Here is a 19,017-nt window from a genome sequence, read left to right on the forward strand (position 1 = left end):
AGGCCTCGCCTCTCCTCTCCTCTCCTGGTGACTCAGACTGTGCCCTGTTCCAGACGTCACCTCCTCCCTACAGGAGACACAGTGCGAGCCCGCAGCGCTGATACCAAAACCCGGGAAGGGCGGGAACATATGGACGTCATCGCAGCCTGAGGAGGGAGGGAGAGGCCCTGTAGTGATAATAGAGGGGAGGAGGCGGCGCTCGCACACCGGTCCATGTGTACATGTCCACACAGGGGGAGGGACACGGGAGCCGCACAGCTTGGGAGTCAGAGCCATACGCTATCTGCACAGGTTATTGCCGGGGAGGAGTGACCTGCGGGCACGGGGTCATTGTCTGCACCGGAGTTGTCCTGACCCGATTATTGCGGAGGTGGGTCTGACTCTCGTGAGTTTGGAAACTTGTGGCGAATACACCTGGATGGTGACGTTTCACCGGGAGAGCGCTGGAGCGGGATATACAAAGTGCTCGGAAGTGATTGGCAGTGACCCGGTGCCAGGCGGGGCGCAGGAGGTCTGGCTACCTGGAGAGGGGGACAATAGGCACGCTGGGCCGCTGGTTTGGACTTTCCACGGGGATGTTTCATTGCATCCCCCTGTGGCGGTGTAACCGTCATGTGGAGTTTATGGATAAGAGGCACTGCTCCTTGCTGGCAGTGCCCGAGGAGGTATACAGGTACAGCCGGAGTCTGGAGGAGCTGCTGCTGGATGCCAATCAGCTGAGAGAGCTGCCCAGGGTGAGCACCACAGGGCATTGACCCCTGCTGTCCACTGATATGAACACAGCTGCTGTAATGTCTACCGTATGATGTCATCAGCGGGCTCCATGACTAGTTGGGTAAAGTTTGAGAGCATGTAGCGGTGGTAGTGGCAGCGTGTAGCGGTGGTAGTGGCAGCGTGTAGTGGCATTATTGCCATGTTGTAGGGGAATGCGCCATGATAAGTGTATGGTGAATGTACAGTCGGTGGCTGGATGGATTCCGTACATCTAATGTGGTTCTTGCAAAAGTTTCCACGTTTATTCTAGATCGCATTCTCCTATCTGTGAAATTGTATGATCCTTGCAATGTGCATGATGTCCTAGCGATCAAGATGGTCATCAGAAAAGCCTTACTAAGTTAGGACATTATAAAAATAATTCCCCCCCACTAAGGAGCCCCCTAATATGCAGTTTACGGGACCTATGTGATGCGGTATATGGGAACGTGATGTGGTATATGGGAACAGAATGTCACACTAAAGCATCACTTTCAGGACAGAGGCACTTTAAACGAGCGTCTATAAGATGCCCACAAAGGGGTGCTAAGGCCTCCCACCACTCCCAGAACAAGGGGGACTGTAGACTGTACCCCGACACCGGGGAGGAGGATTGTGAACTGCTGTCTATCCGTATTAGTGGTGGTCTTGGCAATACTTATTGGCTCCTCCCAAATGTCTGCTGTTCTTGCCCTTTAAATGATGGACTCCATTATAAGTCCACGGCGTCCGTCAATCGTGGTTTGGATCAGTCGTGGCGTCCATTGTAAATGACAGTCGTGACACTAGTGTGGACATGGCTTTAGGGTATCGCATAGATGTCCTCATTTTATGCTGTCTGTTCTAGTGACTTCTATCCACTGATAATATCCACGTTAATTTTATTGTTCTTGACATGTCCAGTATATGGCCTGCTCTAGGGATGGGATGTCCAGTATATGGCCTGCTCTAGGGATGGGATGTCCAGGTTGACATGTCCATTATATGGCCTGCTTTAGAGATGCGATGTCCTAGTTGACATGTCCAGTATATGGCCTGCTCTAGGGATGGGATGTCCAGGTTTACATGTCCATTATATGGCCTGCTCTAGGGATGGGATGTCCAGGTTGACATGTCCAGTATATGGCCTGCGCTAGGGATGGGATGTCCAGGTTGACATGTCCAGTATATGGCCTGCTCTAGGGATGGGATGTCCAGGTTGACATGTCCAGTATATGGCCTGCTCTAGGGATGGGATGTCCAGGTTGACATGTCCCGTATATGGCCTGCTCTAGGGATGGGATGTCCAGGTTGACATGTCCAGTATATGGCCTGCTCTAGGGATGGGATGTCCAGGTTGACATGTCCAGTATATGGCCTGCTCTAGGGATGGGATGTCCAGGTTGACATGTCCAGTATATGGCCTGCTCTAGGGATGGGATGTCCAGGTTGACATGTCCCGTATATGGCCTGCTCTAGGGATGGGATGTCCAGGTTGACATATCCAGTATATGGCCTGCTCTAGGGATGGGATGTCCAGGTTGACATGTCCAGTATATGGCCTGCTCTAGGGATGGGATGTCCAGGTTGACATGTCCAGTATATGGCCTGCTCTAGGGATGGGATGTCCAGGCTGTAAGGTTTCTAGTCTGATCACTAGTGGAATGTTCTGGTAGAATGACTGCTGCGGCTCTCCTGTGTCAGACGTTGTCGTACCTGTGCGGGGGACATGGGTGGGGGCGGGGAGTTTACAGGTAACTTTCTGTATTGTCATTTCTTCTGTATGGAATTCCAGTACAGTGTTTACTGAAGTGACGGATCTCTCTGCCTGAAGTGACTTGTCTGCTCTTCATTCTCTAGTTTCCGCAGTCTCTCTGCTTGTTCGCTCAGGTTTGGCTATTTATTTTAGTTTTTAAGCCAAGGCCTCAGTAATCCCAGACTGGCTGCACGGTACAAATGTTAGATTGTACATTTATCTCCATGAGTTGCGCACTTATCGGAGGGGATATAGGGGAAGCAGCAAGGTAACCTTGGGTCCCATCCACTTGTATTGGAGAACAGTGGCTCCTCGATGTCATTGTCACATTGACGTAGACGATCACTGTCTAAAGTAGTCTCCTGGTACAGGCCTTGCTCCCAGTATTCGGATGCCCCTCTTGTGGTCCAGTGAGTTATTTCGTGTCATTCCTATGACCTCTGTATAAATGAGATCATTTTTATTGTCCGATTAGACAAGGCATTGAGGTGATGTGGCTTTCTAAAATTATAATTATAAAATAATACATATTGTGTTGCCTTCCCTGGTACATCAAATCACTGTGGACATCTAATAGTTCACAAGTTCTTCTTTAGTTTAACGCTTTTTTTTTAAATTTTTCTTTGATTGGTTGCAGAATTACTATTATTTTTTTATATCGCCATCATCTTCCATAGCGCAGTACATTCTTTCTATTCTTTGCAGGAATCCTGAAATAATGGTTTGTACTCCTGTATAAAAGCCCTGTCTCCAGGTGTGGTCTCCCGCAGTATATTAGGCTTGTAATAGCGGATCCTATAATGGAGTGTGATACTGGAATGTGTCTCTTATCAGCTGTCATTTTATCACTCCTCCACTATTTACATGTCATCTCCTATGTGTGTTAGGACAGAAGGCAAACACACAGGAAGGTGTGAAGTTGGGCAGAAGGCAAAGATTTACCCTGGTCAGATGACTTGTACAATTATATAATATTGTAACATTCGCCGTATACATATTTCCCATGGAAAATCCTCCTGAAAATTGTTAATGTTCAATCCTCGACCCACTTAAGAAATTGTTTAACAACGTTGTCTTGGTAATGACAAGTCGTGGCCAAGAATAATTCTAACGCATGTCCGATGAAATACAGACCTTTTAACGCATGTTTTAACGTACGTGGACAAGCCTATATGTTTTCTGAGTCTGGTTAGCAAGAAGAGCGACCACAGTGGATTTGATTTATCTGCTGCTGTTCCCTGTTAGGCTATGTTCACACGGAGTATTTTGCATGCGAAATTTCTGCCTCAAAATTCAGTTTGGAAGTTTGAGGCAGATTTTCCTCTCCCTGCACGCCGATTTTCGCGGCCATTAAGAGCCGCGGGCATAAAACGAGGCAAAATACGCTTTCTCTGCCTCCCATTGAAGTCAATGGGAGGTCAGAGGCGGAAACGCCTGAAGATAGGGCATGCCGCTTCTTTCTCCCATGAGGCGGTTTTACCCCTCGCAGGAGAAAACCACCCCCTCCTCCCATTGAAATCAACGGGAGGCATTTTCGGTCCGTTTTTGACTAGTTTTTTGGCGCGCTTTCTGCGTCAAAAAACTCGTCAAAAAACTCAGTGTGAACTTAGCCTTAGGGTATGTTCACACGCTTAACAAAAAACGTCTGAAAATACGGAGCAGTTTTCAGAGAAAACCGCCTCTGATTTTCAGGCGTTTTTTAAGCTAAAAATGAAATTTGGAGCTTCTTTTGAGGCGTTTTTTTGAGGCGTCTTTCATAGTGTTCAATGTAAAATCAGCTCCAAAAAACGCCTCAGGAAGTGACATGCTACTTATTTACGGAGCGTCTTTTTATGCTCCGTTTTTTAAACAGAGACGTAAAAAGAAGCCCCGTAAGAACTAAATGCTGTTTTTCCCAATGATTTTAATGGGCAGATGTTTGTAGGCGTTCAGCTTCCGTGTTTTCTCCCGTTTTTCGAGGTGTAAACGCCCCAAAATACGCCTGAAAACACTGCGTGTGAACATGCACTTACATGCATACATTTTGAATGTGAGGAGTATGTGAAGTTTTGGTGGTTTGGAACTCTGTAGTTACTAAGTCAGCAGAGCGTTGGTGACTTTTATGCACTAAGCGCCTCCGTACTCAGCGACCCCGCTCCGTAACTTTACGTGGCCTGACGCTTTGTAGCGGAGTTGCTGTGGTTTCTAAACGCTTCCACTTTGCAATAATACCACTTATGTTTGGTCATGGAATCTCTAGGAGGGAAGAAATTTCAGGAACTGACTTGTTACAACAGTGGTCTCCTATTACAGTACCACGCTGGTATTCAGTGATCTCTTTAGAACGTCCAATTATTTCACAAATGTTTGTAAGCGCAGACTGCATGGCTAGGCGCTGGATTTTATACCTCTGTGGCGATGGGACTGAAACACCTGAATTCAATGGCTAAGGTCTCCTGCACACGACCGTGCCCGTACCGTAATCACTGCCCGTGATTATGGGCATGGCCGGCCGCGGACAGCCCCCTGTATTTTGGCCCGTGCACCTATATAAAGTATAAGTGCACGGTCCTATATTTTGCGTAGCTTTCTACAGTCCGGACACCTTCCCGCAAATATACAGGAAGGTGTCTGTGGTCGATAGAAGTCAATTGGTCCGTAATCCGCTCCTGCATATGAAAAAAAAAAACTGCACAAAAATGTGAGTGTTCACTAAGCCTAAATCTACATTCTTGCCTTTACAATGCTGGTTATGGTGATGGTCAATGTAACGCTAACCTCCGAATCACAACAGGTAATATGCCCGATATAATTCCACTGTCATTGCTCGGCATGGATAATGTTCTGTTGTGTCCACACATTTTTAACTAAAACTGATCAGGAAACTTAATACTTAACTCAAGAGTGGACTTGTCTCTGGTATGTAATGTAACTCTACCTTATCTGTAGCCTTTTTGTCTAATGCAAAAGTGTTTTTTTTTGTCTAGTGTTTTACTTATTCACTCATTTAAACCGCATTTCCAGAAAATATTTTAACAAGTTGTCTGGACATTTAGGGTATGTTCACACGTGGTCATTACGTTCGTAATTGACGGACGTATTTCGGCCGCAAGTACTGGACCGAACACACTGCAGGGAGCCGGGCTCCTAGCATCATAGTTATGTACGACGCTAGGAGTCCCTGCCTCGCTGCAGGACAACTATCCCGTACTGAAAACATGATTATAGTACAGGACAGTTGTGAGGCAGGGACTCCGCATCGTACATAACTATGATGCTAGGAGCCCGGCTCCCTGCACTGTGTTCGGTCCGGGACTTGCGGCCGAAATACGTCCGTCAATTACGGACGTAATGACTTGTGTGAACATACCCTAAATATTCACACTACCATGGTCTCCCGTTTAGGTCCCGTCTGTCAGAGGAAGAGAGGATCGAAAGATTAAACGTAAATCATTGTATTCAGTTTGAATTACCATTAATTTTAATGGTAATTCTTTGGTTTCAGTTGGATTCCGTTTGCCTCAGTTCGCTAGGTTTCCGTCTTTTTCACAGAAGCAAAAATGCAGTCCGCAGCACTTATGCTTCCCTGAAAAAAACTGAAACCTAGTGTACGGAGGCAAACGGAATCCAACTGAAACAAAATAATTACCATTGAAATCAATGGTAATTCAAACGGAAGCTATTTTCTTTCCGTTTTGGATTTTCGGTCATCTCTTCCTCTGATAGGGGAGACAACGTTAGTGTGAACTAAGAGATGCTTAGTGATCATGCCCATAGCTGTTGTCCCTCAGCTTGGTCTATCTATCCTATCTCTATTGCTAAACTGCATTAGTGTAACTCTAACATTGATCTGACAAGGGCAAGTTTTAAAGGGGTATTCTGGTTTGGGCTAATAAAGGTTATTTTTTGTGGAACAAAGTTATGTAATTTTCCAATATAATTTCTTTAACAATTCTTTATGGTTTTCAATATCCCTGCTTGTCTATGGGACCTATTTCCCTTGGCTTTCAATAACCATTTTATTCCCATATCCACTTCTATTATTTCTTTATGATGAATGCATTGCACTATTCACATCAGCTGAAATAACATTGTGTGTGATGGCCACGTTCACAGGTGGTTTGTCTGATCCCACCTGCCTAGCCAGCTCCTCATGTTTGTACTATTTTGATGGTTTGTGTCATCGTATTTGGTATCCACTCACCAGTAAATGTGATACTCCGTTGTGTAATGGTGGTGTACAGCTCAGTTTTCTAGCGTTTGTATATTTTGATTTATATGAAGCTTCTGAGACCTGCTACAAAGTTCAAGTGAATGAGTGTTGGTTTAATGAATAATATTTTCTGAACTTAAACCTTGTGTCCTCTGCTGGTTGCTTCACCTTGGTTGTGGTGTTTCACTTATAATTGTGAAACTATATGTTAATTGGAAAGCTGCAGGCATTTCTTGTCCCATGTGCCTAACAACAATACTGTACCTTTCTTCATGTTACTAAATAATTTCTCTGGGTCGGTCACAGTGAGCTGCCGCTCCATTCAATGTCAAAGTCCGTCAGTCTCAGACGTTGATTGGAGCATCGAGCGCATATTGGAACGGCGCTACATTCAAGCTCCTTACTGCCTGGGGTGCCATGAGGAGGAACAAGGGATTCGGGAACACCTGTTTCTGTGGATATATGATAATTGGTGATTCTGGGAAACCACTTTAACTGTGTGGCTCCAGTGACGGATCTGTTGGCACACGCCTCTATTAAAGGGGTGTCCCACAAAGAACCTTTATCACCTATCCTATGGATAGGTGATAATTTCTGATCTCTGGGGGCCCTGTACTTGGCTGTTTCCATCAGCCCCGTAGACATGGAATGGAGGGGCAGGGAGCATGCATGATCACGGCTTCATTAAAAACTCCTTCTTACTGCAGTGAGGAGAAACAAGGGGCCCAGGACCCTCGTTCTAGTGATTGGTGGGTGTTCCAGCAATCAGACATTTATCAACTATCCTGTGGTTAGGTGATAAATGGTCTACGTAGGACAACCCCATTAAATGTATTTAGAGCACGTTTTTTTTAAAAAAAGTCTTGAGTAGCATTTTTCATTTGTTGATCCTTTTTTAGTTGTTCAATTTGTTGTTGGAACTATTATAATAAGATTTAAATGGGGGCATTACAGGTGCTTCATGATCCGGCCAGACACAAGAGAAGGAGCTTTTCTATTTGCTTTTGTAAATTCGGTTTTCTAAGCTTAATTGAATGGATTATGCGGAGTCTAGATTGATTTACAAGAGTTTCTAGTCCTAATACTTTGATTTTTTTGTATGTAAGCCAGATTATAAGTACAAGCGTGCTATTCTACTACAACACCGGCGTAGTGATTTATTGTAATGTGGAGAAGTCCTTTATTTCACGTAAACGCTGACCACTTTGCAACTTTGAGTAATAAAATGTATGTACTTCCCAAGTTTGATAGAAGAATTCGGTGATTTCCACTCCTCAATAATTTCCAATAAATATGTACTTGTCAAATCAAAGATAAGCCACGGGCGTGTGCGCTGTGTAGGAGGTATAACTCACTGGCTTTACAAAAACAATTACATAACCTGATGAGAACAAGTAGAACGGAAACATTCAGCAAAGTTTTCTGCAGTTCAGGTTTGTCCGCACACTGTTTACATACATTTTATAGAGCGTTAACCCTTTAGCGACCTGCCTGCTTTTGGCCTTAATGACCAAGCAATTTTTTCCCGTTTTTTCATAGTCTAATTCGAACACCTATAACTATCTTTTTGTCCTTATTTTTTTTTTTTGCCAGCTGAGCTGTATGAGGTCTTGTTGTTTGCCGGATGAGTTGTATCTCAAATTGATGGCGTTGCAAAATAGATGTGTTTTTTTTTTTTTTACGAACTTTTTTTGGGGGGGACGAGATGGAAATAAAACAGCAATTCTGTCATTACTTGTTGTGTTTTAAATGTACGCAGTACAATGCGCAGCATAAATAACATGTTACCTTTATTCTATGGGACGATACGAGTACAGCAATACAAAATAAGTATAGGTTTTTTTGTGTTTTAATACTTTTGCACAGTAAAAACACAAAACCTACAGAGTTATAACTTTTGTATTTTTCTGTTGATGAAGCCGTTTTAAGGGCATGTTTCTTGTTGGACAAGATGTAGTTTTTGTTACAATTTTGGGGTACATGGGACCTTTTGATATTTTAAGGAATGGAGATGGGATTAAAAATGCAATTCCTTTTTGGGTTTTTTTCTTGTTGCATTCACCTTGCGGTTTAAATAATGTGAACTTTTTATTGTTCGGGTCGTTACAATTGGGGCAATACCATATATATGTACTTTTTTGTTTTTTTTTATGTTACACTGACAAAATAAAAACACTTTATGGAAATTTTTAATTTAAAATTAATTTTATTTCACTTTCATTTTTTTCAGTCCGACTAGGGGATTTATTTCACTTTGCAATCTTTTGATCGCTTCTATAATGCTTTGGTATACTTAGTGTACCAAAGCATTACTGCTGGTCAGCAAGAAACTGACAGGCAATCTACTAGGTCATGCCTCTAGCGTGACTGTCATTAGCAGAGTAAACATGCGATCGCAGCTGATGGAGCAGGTGCCCGACTGTCCTCAGACAGCCGAGTCCTGTGCCGGGCTTATTCCGATGCGCCGTCAAAAGGTGTATGCTTTGGAATAAGGACCCTTAGTGACTGCTGTGAAAAGGCGCGTTGGCGGTTACTGAGGGGTTAAAGAGAACACCCTCTTGCAAAATGCTGAGATAATAAATGCCCCACGTCCTGTTAAGTCTTACATTAAAGGAACTCCAGCAACCACAAAATAATGGATGTTCATTGATTACCCGTTCTGCTTATAGTATGCCTCCAGCAGTAAGGGGGAGGGGGACCCACAATTGGAAAACAAGTTCTTTCCCTCTCTGTAGTTGAGAAGTGACAACCACTATTGGATGCATGAGTCCAGAATGCCACTAGTTGGGAGTAGTCTTGATTTACTAGACAGATTTACCATTAAGAAGCCTGGGTCAGCCGGCTGACCATGCCGTTGGAAGCTTTAATGGCTGCCATATTGGTTGTCACGTTGGTTTCCAGAACCAATCAAACCAATGCAAACCTGAAATCCTGTATCGGTTAGACAGAAGGTTAGAATTAGTCATTTTTTTTTATTCTACAGGAACGGAGTCCTTTAATAAACGTCTTATCACCATGTGACTGATATTTGGGTCTTTTAGGCCTTATTCACACTAACGTGTTATACGTCCGTGCTACGCACGTGATTATCACGCTCGTCACACGGACCTATGTTAGTGAATGGGTCCGTTCAGACTGTCAGTGAATTTCACACAGCGTATGTCCGCTGCGTGAAACGCACGACATGTCCTATATTTGGTCGTGTTTCGTGCAGCACGCACCCATTGAAGTCAATGAGTGAGTGCAAATCGCGCTCAGCACACGGAAGCACTTCCGGGTGCCGCGCATGATTTGCGCAACAGTAGTAAAATAAATTAATGACAACCGAAAAGCACCATGTGCTTTTCTCTTTGTAAACATAAAAACAGAGTGTCATTATGAAAATCACGCAAGCCGCGCACCATATACTGATGCCACACGGACCTTTTGCGCGCGGAAAACACAGCGTTTTTTGCGTGCGCAAAACTGATACGTCCGTGTGAATAAGGCCTTAGTGTAATTTAGATATTGTAGGCTCTGCAGTCGTCTGTACACATGGAAAAATATCTCGCCTGTGTTCATTGAGACAGTCCCATCTGCGGCATTGCTGAGTCTTTGAGCAAAAATGCTCACCCGCAAGCTGTCAGACAAGTTCCTGGGCACATTTTTCTTAGATACGATCGAGAAGAATTACCACATTTTGTTAATGATAATTTTGACTGCGGTGCTTTTCCAGGTGAAACGCATTAAAAGTGTATATTTAAATCAGTCATTTTGTTTGTGTTTTGTCTGTAGCAGCCAGAGCTTATTTATCTGTTATGTGAGTGAATAGGATTTTAAAAAATGTGGCCCAGCGATACAAACGTGCCTAGGAATGTGCTTTGTTTGGTTTTTTTTTTCTCTCGCAAACTGTTAGCTGCTATCCATGTCCAGCTTTCTAATCTCATACAGCCTCTTTAATGAAAAATGTTACCAATCGGGATCATAATTGGGGTATATATACATGTTGTGGATATCTACACGCTGTAAAAAAGTAAATAAAAGACAAGGAGGAGGGGGATGTAGCTGCAACTTCTCACTTACAGTGAAGGAAATAAGTATTTGATCCCTTGCTGATTTTGTACGTTTGCCCACTGTCAAAGACATGAACAGTCTAGAATTTTTAGGATAGGTTAATTTTACCAGTGAGAGAGAGAATATATATATATATATATATATATATATATATATATATATATATATATATATATATATATATATATATAAAAAAAAGAAAATCACATAGTCAAAATTGATCCCCTACCAACCATTAAGAGTTCAGCCTCCTCCAGACCAGTTACACGCTCCAAATCAACTTGGTGCCTGCATTAAAGACAGCTGTCTTAAATGGTCACCTGTATAAAAGACTCCTGTCCACAGACTCAATTAATCAGTCTGACTCTAACCTCTACAACATGGGCAAGACCAAAGAGCTTTCTAAGGATGTCAGGGACAAGATCATAGACCTGCACAAGGCTGGAATGGGCTACAAAACCATAAGTAAGACGCTGGGTGAGAAGGAGACAACTGTTGGTGCAATAGTAAGAAAATGGAAGACATACAAAATGACTGTCAATCGACATCGATCTGGGGCTCCATGCAAAATCTCACCTCGTGGGGTATCCTTGATCCTGAGGAAGGTGAGAGCTCAGCCGAAAACTACACGGGGGGAACTTGTTAATGATGTCAAGGCAGCTGGGACCACAGTCACCAAGAAAACCATTGGTAACACATTACGCCGTAATGGATTAAAATCCTGCAGTGCCCGCAAGGTCCCCCTGCTCAAGAAGGCACATGTACAGGCCTGTCTGAAGTTTGCAAATGAACATCTGGATGATTCTGAGAGTGATTGGGAGAAGGTGCTGTGGTCAGATGAGACTAAAATTGAGCTCTTTGGCATTAACTCAACTCGCTGTGTTTGGAGGAAGAGAAATGCTGCCTATGACCCAAAGAACACCGTCCCCACTGTCAAGCATGGAGGTGGTAACATTATGTTTTGGGGGTGTTTCTCTGCTAAGGGCACAGGACTACTTCACCGCATCAATGGGAGAATGGATGGAGCCATTTACCGTCAAATCCTAAGTGACAACCTCCTTCCCTCCACTAGGACATTAAAAATTGCTCGTGGCTGGGTCTTCCAGCACGACAATGACCCGAAACATACAGCCAAGGCAACAAAGGAGTGGCTCAAAAAGAAGCACATTAAGGTCATGGAATGGCCTAGCCAGTCTCCAGACCTTAATCCCATCGCAAAAACTTATGGAGGGAGCTGAAGATCCGAGTTGCCAAGCGACAGCCTCGAAATCTTAATGATTTACAGATCTGCAAAGCGGAGTGGGCCAAAATTCCATCTAACGTGTGCAAACCTCATCAACTACTAAAAACGTCTGACTGTTGTGCTTGCCAACAAGGGTTTTGCCACCAAGTATTAAGTCTTGTTTGCCAAAGGGATCAAATACTTATTTCTCTGTGCACAATGCAAATAAATATATATAATTTTGACAATTTGATTTTCTGTGTTTTTTTTTAAATATAATCTATCTCTCACTGGTAAAATTAACCTAGCCTAAAAATTCTAGACTGTTCATGTCTTTGACAGTGGGCAAACTTATAAAATCAGCAAGGAATCAAATACTTATTTCCTTCACTGTACATGCTCAGTAGAACTGCGTGAGGGGGAACTGCACTCAGAGAGACATCTGATTGGTCAGGGCTCACTGCACAGCTCTGGCATTACACCAGAAAGAGCCCACTCACTGTGCAGGTTATACATTACATTTCTGGCTGCTTAACCTCTAATATACTAACCCTTTTTTTTGGTGGAAAAATTGAGGTTTGTACTAGACATTCATGGTTTACAGGAAATACGGGTGGTGATATCCTAGTGCCCATACACCTACTGTAATGATGATTTCTAGTTGTATTCTTAACAATTATGTTCGTGTGTGTGTTTTTCCAATACTATTGGTTTCAACCAATGGAATTCTATTTATATCTTCGTTTTAAACTGGTCAAGGAATTTTTTATATTTTTGGTCTAGTTTTTGACTGACAATAGGAAAACTTGAACTGTTCTGTGTATGGCCATCTATGTTCATAGCGTACATTTATTGCTGAGCCCTGTATTTTCCTTTTTTTTTTTTTTTTGCAAACAATTCAGTGCTACTTATACAACCTTTTTTATTTTTTTATTTTTTTTTTATATATGTATGTCAAGTTTGGAAAGCATAAGTTATTTATGACAAAATCAGTAAGTTTCATGGCTTCACCCTTAATTGCAGAGCTCATACTTTATTGCTGAATTTCTCATTTAAAGTACCCATTGGAATCTGCCGTTGGCTTGAATAAAAGATTTAAAACATTGAGCTGTGTATAATAATTTTTTCACAATTAGATGAAGTAGAAAATAAACAGGAATTTTCAAACTGTGAAGCATCACATGATCTGTAATAAAAATGGAATTTTATTACCAGCAATAAAATTCTCTCAGCTTTTTCATTAGAATATCTGCTGCTGCTTTTGTCTTTGGTCTGGTTTTGGGACTTGCTTGCCAGATCATGTTTCTGCTTATATCCCCCATTTATAAACCATTCATTTGTACTTTTGCTGCGACAACCTTCAGCGATCAGCTGTTTTTGTCGGGAAAGCTGCGGCCACCCACACACTTTTGCTGGAGCGGCTGCACAGATCCCTTTCTATTGGGTCTGCCACAGCCACTCTGGCTCATCGAGGGGACCCCCTACCCTAATAAGGCATTTGGAAAGGAGTGGTCATACTGAGGCAACCCTCTTTAGGGCATAGAAATTTAAAAAAACACTAAACAACCACCAAAAATATCTGAGCACTTACTAATCTCGTATTTTATTTTATTTGGTTTCATGTTGCAATTGATACTGGGAAATATATAAAGAATTCTGCCATTTCCCCCCTCCGCCTTTTTCCAGCACCGTCCCTCAGTAGGTCACCAGTTGAAAATGTGCTTGGTGTTCTGGTTCTCTTTTAATGAGACACAGCTGGTATGGAGTCTAAAAGGCTATGCTCCTTGGCAAAAAGTATGCAGATTAGCTATCCTCGAACAACTAAAACAATTTCTCTAGTGCTCTCTATTAGAAATAGAACAGATCATCGGGAAATTAACCCGAGACTGTGTTTCAGGAACATTCGGCAGATTTAGGCCTCGTTGACATCTGCGTTAGGGGCCTCCCTCACAGATCCTGCGCTATAATTTCTGGTGCAACCCGACGGAGCCCATTAAAGTTTGTCAATGACCAGAATTAATAAGATGATAATGGCAGGGAAAATGGATTGTAAGTTATCCACATATGCTAGGACTGGGTAATTCTAACCTAAATCAAAATCACGATTAATTGAACATGTAACCTCGATTTACGATTAATGAACGATTATTTTGGCCACACCCCCTTTTTCATGCCAAGCCCCTTATTTGGATGCTATGCCATTGGACTAATACTTATTCTGATCAAGCTGTATGCTACTGTGTATAATATATAATATAACCGCTGACACTGCCCCCACACAGTATATTGCCCCATAGTGCTCCCTACACAGTATAATGCCCCCATAGCTGCCACCGCATAGTATAATGCACCCCATAACTGTCTTACGCCATTGCTCTACCATTGCATTCAACTGTATCTGCGTCCTAAAAATACAGTTTAAACCGGGAAAATATAATAGAACCGAAATTCGCAAGATGACTTATACTAATTGCGCTGAATTTTTATTAATTTTCGATTAATTACCCAGCCCTAACTTATAGTTAGTATGGTTAAATAAAAGGCACGTGTCCATCAAGTACAACCAGTGGAGGGGAGAGGATGTACTCTTGACAGTTGCATGGCTACAAAGGCTCTTTTACATGGACCTATTACGGTATGGGGCAAACGAGCCTTCTTGTGAACAGTTGATTAACGAGCAAACGCTCGTTCGTGGGCTGATTATCGTTTATGCTGCAAGAAATATTATTGTTGTCTGCAGCACATCTCCCTGAGATCTCTGTGCTGCTGACATGATAAAAATAGAGGGCGAGTGATCATAGAAACGATCGCTCGTCCCCATACATTACTGATCATAGTTCCTTGTGAAAGAAGCAAACAAGCGCCGACCAATGAGCTGTCTCGTTGATCGGTGCTTGTTTACACTGCCCATGTCAAGCCGTGTAAGAGGACCCTTACTTTTTCTTTTGTACTGAAGTCAAAAGATGATAGATGGTAGCGTTTAGGGTATGTTCACACGGCCAAATTTCAGACGTATACGAGGCGTATTATGCCTCGTTTTACGTCTGAAAATATGGCTACAATACGTCGGCAAACATCTGCCCATTCATTTGAATGGGTTTGCCGACGTACTGTGCAGACGACCTGTTATTTACGCGTCGTCGTTTGACAGCTGTCAAATGACGACTCGTAAAAATACAGCCTAGTCAAAAGAAGTGCAGGACACTTCTTTCAGACGTTTTTGGAGCTGTTTTCTCATAGACTCAAATGAAAACAGCTCCAAAAACGGACGTAAAAAACGCCGCGAAAACGGCGCGAAAAACGCCGCGAAAAATGCGAGTTGGTAAAAAAACGTCTGAAAAGCAGGGTCTGTTTTCCCTTGAAAACAGCTCTGGATTTTCAGACGTTTTGGTTGACTACGTGTGAACATACCCTTAAGAATCTCATTTTATCTTTTAACTAAAATCCGTAAAAGATTACTATGACAATACACAAAGGCATTATTGCTCTTGTGGCACTTTTATTGTAGCAAAAACAGTTGCCCAGATCTGTTAGGCTTATTTACACCAGCCGGATAATCGGCTGTGTGACGGCCGTTTTTTTTTTTTTGGTTTTTTTTTTAACGGCAGTCACACGGCTGCATTAAAATCAATTCACTTTTATTGGGCTATTCACAAGGCCGTTTTTTTAACAGACCATGTGAACAGCCCGTGAAAAAATAGGGAATGTCCTGTTTGCCTGTTTTCACAGACCCCTCAATAGGTTTACGTTTTTGAGGGATAACTCTAGTCCCGCACGGGTGCAAAACGTCAGTTTTTCACGGGCAATTTGATACCAGTTTGTGTGAATAAGGCCTTCAGGTTACCTTTATTGGTTTGTCTACCATTTTAATGTTGATTTTTACCACTAATATAAACCCCTTGCCATTTTTCATTTTTGTTTTTCCCTCCCAGTCTTCCAATAGCCATAACTTTTTTTTTTTCATAGACATAGCCGTATTAGGGCTGCTTTTCTGCAGGACGAGTTGTAGTTTTTAATTGTAATATATAATGTAGTGAAAAACAGTAAAAACAACTTTGTGGGGTGGAAGAGAAAAAAAGTGATTTTATTCAATTTTTTTGGGGGAGCGAAGATGACCACAAAGTAGCATTCTGTTGTTTTTGTTTACCGGTGTTCACCCTGCAGGATAAATGATGTATTGTAATAGTTAAAACTTTCAAAGATCCAATGATGCCATCTATGTGGTTTTCTTTTTTTCTTATTCCCCCCCCCCCCATTAGGTTAAAGGGGGGAAAAAAAAGGAAAATGTTTTTTACTTTAACTTTTAATAAATTGCAACCACGTGGTGGGGGGATGATGGAGTGGCCGAATTGCCTCATTCCGTTAAGGCTTCGATGTCGCAGTTACAATTGACCGCAGCTTCTAGGTGGTTAAAACATTAACGTTCACTTGGATCCCGGCTGTTAGTGCAAGGGGCCAGCTGTAATATGCATCTGACGCCCGTTGCGTATGATCCCTTCCGCCCCACCGACTATGATGTCAAATGTTGGGGAGGGCTTAAAAGTTCTACTTTTGTGGTGTTTCACAAGCTTCTTATTTACCTATGAGAGATGTACAAAGTTTTGCTATGAAAAAAAATATATGCTGAATTGTATCTATTTTACTCCTTCTGTAGCAGCAGAATTCTGATTTACTCATCTCTAGTGGCAAGATTTGCTGATTCTCTAAATTAGATTTTACATCGCCCACAAAACGAATCTGGCATCTGGGAAATTGATTTGCCCAATGAATCCTAATGGTTCCTGAACCGCAAACTGATCTGCAAATCGGTAAAACTTGAATTGGGCTAATATGTCGCTGACCACCAAGTATTCTAGTTGCTAGAATTGCAATATGTCAACAGTGCTGTAGTTAATGGGGTTATCTGGCAACAAACATTGATGGTGTGCGTGTGTATAGCTATCTATCTAACATCTATCTATCTCGCATCTATCTATCCATCTATCTATCTCACATCTATCCATCTATCTATCTATCTCACATCTATCCATCTATCTCTCTTTCGTTCTCTCTTTCTTTCTTTCTCTCTCTCTCTTTCTCTCTCTCTTTCTCTCTCGCTTTCTCTAGCTCTCTTTCGCTCTCTTTCGCTCTCTTTTGCTCTCTTTCGCTCTCTTTCGCTCTCTTTCGCTCTCTTTCGCTCTCTCTCGCTCTCTCTCGCTCTCTCTCGCTCTCTCTCGCTCTCTCTCGCTCTCTCTCGCTCTTTCTCTCGCTCTTTCTCTCGCTCTTTCTCTCGCTCTTTCTCTCGCTCTTTCTCTCGCTCTTTCTCTCGCTCTTTCTCTCGCGCTCTCTCTCGCTCTCTCTCTCGCTCTTTCTCTCGCTCTTTCTCTCGCTCTTTCTCTCGCTCTTTCTCTCGCTCTTTCTCTCGCTCTTTCTCTCGCTCTTTCTCTCGCTCTTTCTCTCGCTCTTTCTCTCGCCCTTTCTCTCGCCCTTTCTCTCGCCCTTTCTCTCGCCCTTTCTCTCGCCCTTTCTCTCGCCCTTTCTCTCGCCCTTTCTCTCGCCCTTTCTCTCGCCCTTTCTCTCGCCCTTTCTCTCGCCCTTTCTCTCGCCCTTTCTCTCGCCCTTTCTCTCGCCCTTTCTCTCGCCCTTTCTCTCGCCCTTTCTCTCGCCCTTTCTCTCGCCCTTTCTCGCGCCCCTTCTCTCGCGCCCCTTCTCTCGCGCCCCTTCTCTCGCGCCCCTTCTCTCGCGCCCCTTCTCTCGCGCCCCTTCTCTCGCGCCCCTTCTCTCGCGCCCCTTCTCTCGCGCCCCTTCTCTCGCGCCCCTTCTCTCGCGCCCCTTCTCTCGCGCCCCTTCTCTCGCGCCCCTTCTCTCGCGCCCCTTCTCTCGCGCCCCTTCTCTCGCGCCCCTTCTCTCGCGCCCCTTCTCTCGCGCCCCTTCTCTCTCGCGCCCTTTCTCTCTCGCGCCCCTTCTCTCGCGCCCCTTCTCTCGCGCCCCTTCTCTCGCGCCCCTTCTCTCGCGCCCCTTCTCTCTCGCGCCCTTTCTCTCTCGCGCCCTTTCTCTCTCGCGCCCTTTCTCTCTCGCGCCCTTTCTCTCTCGCGCCCTTTCTCTCTCGCGCCCTTTCTCTCTCGCGCCCTTTCTCTCTCGCGCCCTTTCTCTCTCGCGCCCTTTCTCTCTCGCGCCCTTTCTCTCTCGCGCCCTTTCTCTCTCGCGCCCTTTCTCTCTCGCGCCCTTTCTCTCTCGCGCCCTTTCTCTCTCGCGCCCTTTCTCTCTCGCGCCCTTTCTCTCTCGCGCCCTTTCTCTCTCGCGCCCTTTCTCTCTCGCGCCCTTTCTCTCTCGCGCCCTTTCTCTCTCGCGCCCTTTCTCTCTCGCGCCCTTTCTCTCTCGCGCCCTTTCTCTCTCGCGCCCTTTCTCTCTCGCGCCCTTTCTCTCTCGCGCCCTTTCTCTCTCGCGCCCTTTCTCTCTCGCGCCCTTTCTCTCTCGCGCCCTTTCTCTCTCGCGCCCTTTCTCTCTCGCGCCCTTTCTCTCTCGCGCCCTTTCTCTCTCGCGCCCTTTCTCTCTCGCGCCCTTTCTCTCTCGCGCCCTTTCTCTCTCGCGCCCTTTCTCTCTCGCGCCCTTTCTCTCTCGCGCCCTTTCTCTCTCGCGCCCTTTCTCTCTCGCGCCCTTTCTCTCTCGCGCCCTTTCTCTCTCGCGCCCTTTCTCTCTCGCGCCCTTTCTCTCTCGCGCCCTTTCTCTCTCGCGCCCTTTCTCTCTCGCGCCCTTTCTCTCTCGCGCCCTTTCTCTCTCGCGCCCTTTCTCTCTCGCGCCCTTTCTCTCTCGCGCCCTTTCTCTCTCGCGCCCTTTCTCTCTCGCGCCCTTTCTCTCTCGCGCCCTTTCTCTCTCGCGCCCTTTCTCTCTCGCGCCCTTTCTCTCTCGCGCCCTTTCTCTCTCGCGCCCTTTCTCTCTCGCGCCCTTTCTCTCTCGCGCCCTTTCTCTCTCGCGCCCTTTCTCTCTCGCGCCCTTTCTCTCTCGCGCCCTTTCTCTCTCGCGCCCTTTCTCTCTCGCGCCCTTTCTCTCTCGCGCCCTTTCTCTCTCGCGCCCTTTCTCTCT

General features: G+C 44.4%; 1 protein-coding gene across 1 annotated transcript in view; it reads left to right on the forward strand.

Annotated features, from left to right (window-relative positions):
* The first annotated feature begins 222 nt into the window (after positions 1 to 222).
* Positions 223 to 19,017, forward strand: part of LRRC1 (leucine rich repeat containing 1) — a 172,842-nt gene continuing 154,047 nt past the window's right edge. Inside the window, exon 1 of the mRNA XM_075861959.1 lies at positions 223 to 734. Within this exon, the coding sequence (XP_075718074.1) occupies positions 576 to 734 (159 nt within the window). The 5' untranslated portion in view covers positions 223 to 575. The remainder of the gene's footprint in view (positions 735 to 19,017) is intronic.

This window comes from Rhinoderma darwinii, chromosome 4 (assembly GCF_050947455.1).
Source record: "Rhinoderma darwinii isolate aRhiDar2 chromosome 4, aRhiDar2.hap1, whole genome shotgun sequence".
Classification (NCBI taxonomy): domain Eukaryota; kingdom Metazoa; phylum Chordata; class Amphibia; order Anura; family Rhinodermatidae; genus Rhinoderma; species Rhinoderma darwinii.